This window comes from Vipera berus (assembly GCF_964194415.1).
Source record: "Vipera berus genome assembly, chromosome: Z".
Taxonomy (NCBI): Eukaryota; Metazoa; Chordata; class Lepidosauria; order Squamata; family Viperidae; genus Vipera; species Vipera berus.
Genome location: NC_138205.1, coordinates 30,222,169 through 30,226,438, shown reverse-complemented (window position 1 = coordinate 30,226,438; position 4,270 = coordinate 30,222,169). Strand labels below are relative to the sequence as shown.

Below are 4,270 nucleotides of genomic sequence, written 5' to 3'. Positions count from 1 at the left end.
TAACAGGGAGAGGATGCAGACCCAGGCTTGCAAACAAGCAGAAGGACCTGCCCTCATCCTGTCCAGTTGCAAAATTTCTTGTCTCTTTCATTGGCTCCACCTCCTGATTAGTGGCATATAAGCCATACTCCCATTCCAGCTTGACACAAATACACTGCTATTCCTAGAGAAAACCCAATAGATTTCTAAGAAGGAAAAGCAACCAACTGGGCTTGACTCACCAGAGATATCAGGTGGGTATCTCCATCCCTCTGGGATTTCTTTTTGCTCTGAGACTCATGTTTGTTTGTTTTTTTCAGATGGCATATGGATTTACATAAAGGTTTAGTGAGCCACCCTGAGTTTGGCTTTTGTAGCTATGGGGTAAAAGTGCTGGTATTTTTAATAAACCAAGTTATGAATATTGAAACTGCTCAGGATTTCACTTCTAAAAGGATAACAGAGAAGAGATGGGTAACCTGATGCCCTCTAAATAGCTTGAGTATTTATTCTCATCAGTTCCTAAGGGTAAAGTCAATGGCAAGGAGCAGGGGGAGATGCCATTCACAATATCTGCAAGGCAATAAGCCACCTAACCCTGAAGGAAGGAATGCCTCTGTGATGGTGTGAAAGCTCATCTGAAAATTGTACCTTAATTGAAGATGGAGGGTCATAGTTGTCAAAAAGGAAGGAAAGGCTATTGTTACATTTTCAGAGGCACTTTTATTGTTTCTCCTGATGTTATATATTGAACAAAGTTTAAGCCAGGATGCTCTATGGCTCATCTTTGTTCTCTTCTTTCCAGATCAGAATTATGGATTCAAGAAGGGTTCTTCTGATGCTCATCTGGTTGACATCTTCATGTCAGTTCTGGAGGACATCAGGAATGACAGACAGGTAAGGAGCAAAATCACTATTGGATGTGATTAAAGAAGAGACCTACAAGAGAAAAGATTCTCCTGCATCAACTTTATAAGACTGAAACTGTAAAGAAGTTTTCCTACTTTTTCTTGCAGGCAGCCACCCCCTCCTGCTGTTTCCTTTCTGGAACAATTCCTGAAGATTGGTGGAAGAGTAAATGGTAGAGCCACTTGGGAATCTGATCTGGAAATAGAGGAAAGACCCTCCACATGGGCACAATTGGTCCAAGAAAGAGATCAACTGAACTTGCTTAGAAGGTAGGTGTAATGAACTATGTTTTCACAACAGGATTACCCATGACTAAGCTGAACATGGTGCATAGTCTGTAGCAAATTGATGAATTAATACAAATTTTGTTTTATAAACTTACCTTGGTTTACATATTGTGATAATATATGGAATCAGTACAGAAGAACATAAAATTAGAACTTGCCTGCTATTAAACATTGTGTGATAACTCTCTTATTTTTATATAAATATCATTTTAAAAAATAGAGTCAGAGAACTTGGTATTGTCAAAAAGTGTTGATACATATAACATGGTTTGAAGCTGACTTCTGGAGACTTCCCCAGAAGTTGTCCATTTCTTCCCGCGCCCTATCTCCTCCATGTCTTCAATCAGCATTGCTAACATTCAACAAAAATGATTGCATTTGGGCAGCATGATTTTAGGCTAATTTGGGGAAATTTATTTAGGATGGGAAAGATAACAAAGCCTTATAGAGACCTCCTTCTCTTGTTCCCATCCTAAGCCCACATCCCGCCCCATTCATCCCCATCACTTTCAGTACCATAGCATCATCAGATGTGGCCTTGGGAAGGCTGGAAAGCCCAATTATATTTTCTGCCCCTTCAAATGTTACCCGCTTGGCACTCATAATGAAAGATTGTTAAACCCTAGCTAACATTATATACCACATATAATCTAATAGTATTTTGTGTCAGAAAAAAAGAAGCAAAATGCTTTCTGCAGAGTGGCTTTCTATCTTCCCCTCCCCTGTTAGTGAGGTTTTAATTCCTCCTTCAGTAGGCAAATACATTATTGGTGAAATTTATTGGACAGTGTGTGTAAATAATTAGGGACTCTTAATAACTTTTCACGCACCTGCTAGGGACAAGGATCCTCATTCCAAACTGCAAGCAAGCCTACAATAGAAAATAACAAGCTACATGAATTGATTGTTGGAATCTGGATAAGGTTCTTCTTATGGTTGCAGTAACTTAACCACTTGCTTTAGCTACTAGAAGATGGATGAGATGTTTCCCAAACTGAAACTCTATGAATATGCTAAAATATAAAGAGAATTATAGCCATGCTTGTTTAGAAGGTTGGAGGCTGAAGTTTGGAGTGCCCTGAGTTAGCAAACCATCTAAGTCTTCTTTGGCTTCCTAATTTCTAGGCAATTCCACCCCCCCACCCTAGAATGGGATCTGAGATGCATAGATTGAGATAAAAAGCTGGTCCTAGCTTTATAATAATGTGATTTCAAACCCTAATCACACCCAATCCCAAATTTGAGAATATAAGTCATTAGTTCTTGTGTCTTCCCATTTTAAAGGCATTCATAGTGTGGGGCTCTGGGTTCGACCTAGCACCCTCCATGAGACTCCAGCATTTTCCCATTCTCTTTCTTCCAGCAGCTCTGTTCCTGGACACCGTGTGCCCCGACAGCTGTTAGCTTCACCTCCTGCACGTGGATGCCACCTTGGCACTTGCCAGATCCAGAACTTGGCCAATCTACTTTACCGCTATGGGGGCAATAACCAAAAAGAAGAATCCCACAAGAACAACAAGGGAATAAATGATCCCATGGGCTATGGGCGTAGGAAACGCAGGGCAGCTGGCCATGGAGTATCCAGTCCCACTTAAAAGTTGTTCTGCAGATGAGAGTAAGATGGGCACCCACATGAATCAGGTTCTGGACACCTGTAAAGATCAGAGAAACAGGCTGGATGATCCTAGCGCTCAGAGGCTATGCTATGAAACAGCAGTGGACATTCTGGGTGAATATGGCCATCATCTGAGATGTAGGATGGCGATTTTCTTCTGTCTTTTACCTCCATCTCAGTGTAGATTAGGTCCTTTGTGTCTTCCTGAAATTTCAAAAGCATGCAGTCTTCAGAGAGGCTGCTTGTTTTTGCTCTGGCCTGAGCTGTTCTAATAGAGTGGGAATTACATTTGCATTTGCAGCAGATCACACCAAGAGCCTGCTATCCATTGGGGTACAGAATGCACATGCATATGCTCTAATAAGCCACAGAGGCAGATAGAAAATGGGTTTGGAATTTCCAGATAGATAATAAAACAGCTTGATTTGTGGGATGTTACTTCTGCAAAAGAGAAATTGATATTACCACCTTAGCACTGTGGACCTGGTGGGAGGAGGTTTTAATCAAACAGTTCCCCTGAGGCATTTCTGACTTGTTGGATTCTGTGTTTCATCTGTGCATAATGTATTTGTTTAGAGAGGAGTTTGTAAGTAAACAGACTGATCAATTTGGAGTTGTAAATGGTGTTTTTGTGCCTATCTCCACACTGTATAGCTGAAAAGAGTGGTTGAGAATGCATCCTCTTTTGTGTTTCATCTGTGTAATTTAGTAAAAAGAAGGACTAGGGGGTGACATGATAGCAGTGTTCCCATATTTGAGGAGCTACCACAAAAAAAGAAGCATTCAACTTATTTTCCAAAGCACCAGAAGGCAAGACAAGAAGAAATGGATGGAAACTAACCAAGGAGAGAAGCAGCTTAGAACTAAGGAGAAATTTCCTGACAGTGAGAACAATTAATTAGTGGAACAGCTTGCCTTCAGAAGTTGTGGGTTCTCATTGGAAGCTTTTAAGAAGAGATTGGACAGCTACTTGTCTGAAATGATATAGAGTCTCCTGCTTGAGCAGGGGGTTGGACTAGAACAGAGGTCCCCAACCTTTTGGGCACCAGGGACTGGTTACAGGAGAGAGGCTTTTCCACAGACTGGAGGTGGCTTGGTTTTGTGTGCTGCCTGCATCCTGTGGATGCGGCTTTCCTTGTTTGTGCAAACTGGTTGCTGGCATGCTGCAGCCGGGTACTGGTCTATGGACCAGGGGTTGGGGACACCTGGAATAGAAGACCTTCAAGGTGTCTTCTAAATCTGAAATTCTATGTTCTATGGGACAAGAAAACAACTTTGAATAATTCAGTGCTTAAAAATCTATGAGCATGTCCCAATAAATTTGACAGCATATCCTAAAATTACTTTTTCCCCACTGGTTCAGTGTCTCTAATTCATACAAATGTGCAAAAATAAAAGAAGCCTATATATGCAAAATGCTTTAATTTGAATGATTATTCAAAATATAATTCAGCAAGGTACAAAATAACAGAGCCTGAAA

The 4,270-nt window shown here is 40.9% G+C and overlaps 1 protein-coding gene across 1 annotated transcript; it reads left to right on the top strand.

Moving 5' to 3' along the window:
* Positions 1–748: 748 nt before the first annotated feature.
* Positions 749–3,614, top strand: LOC308678937 (uncharacterized protein; the record flags this gene model as incomplete). Its single annotated transcript, XM_081346166.1, has 3 exons — positions 749–876; positions 996–1,157; positions 2,542–3,614. 3 exons carry the CDS (start codon positions 749–751, stop codon positions 2,768–2,770), a joined length of 519 nt encoding a protein of 172 aa, XP_081202292.1. The 3' UTR covers positions 2,771–3,614.
* Between the last annotated feature and the right edge of the window lie 656 nt (positions 3,615–4,270).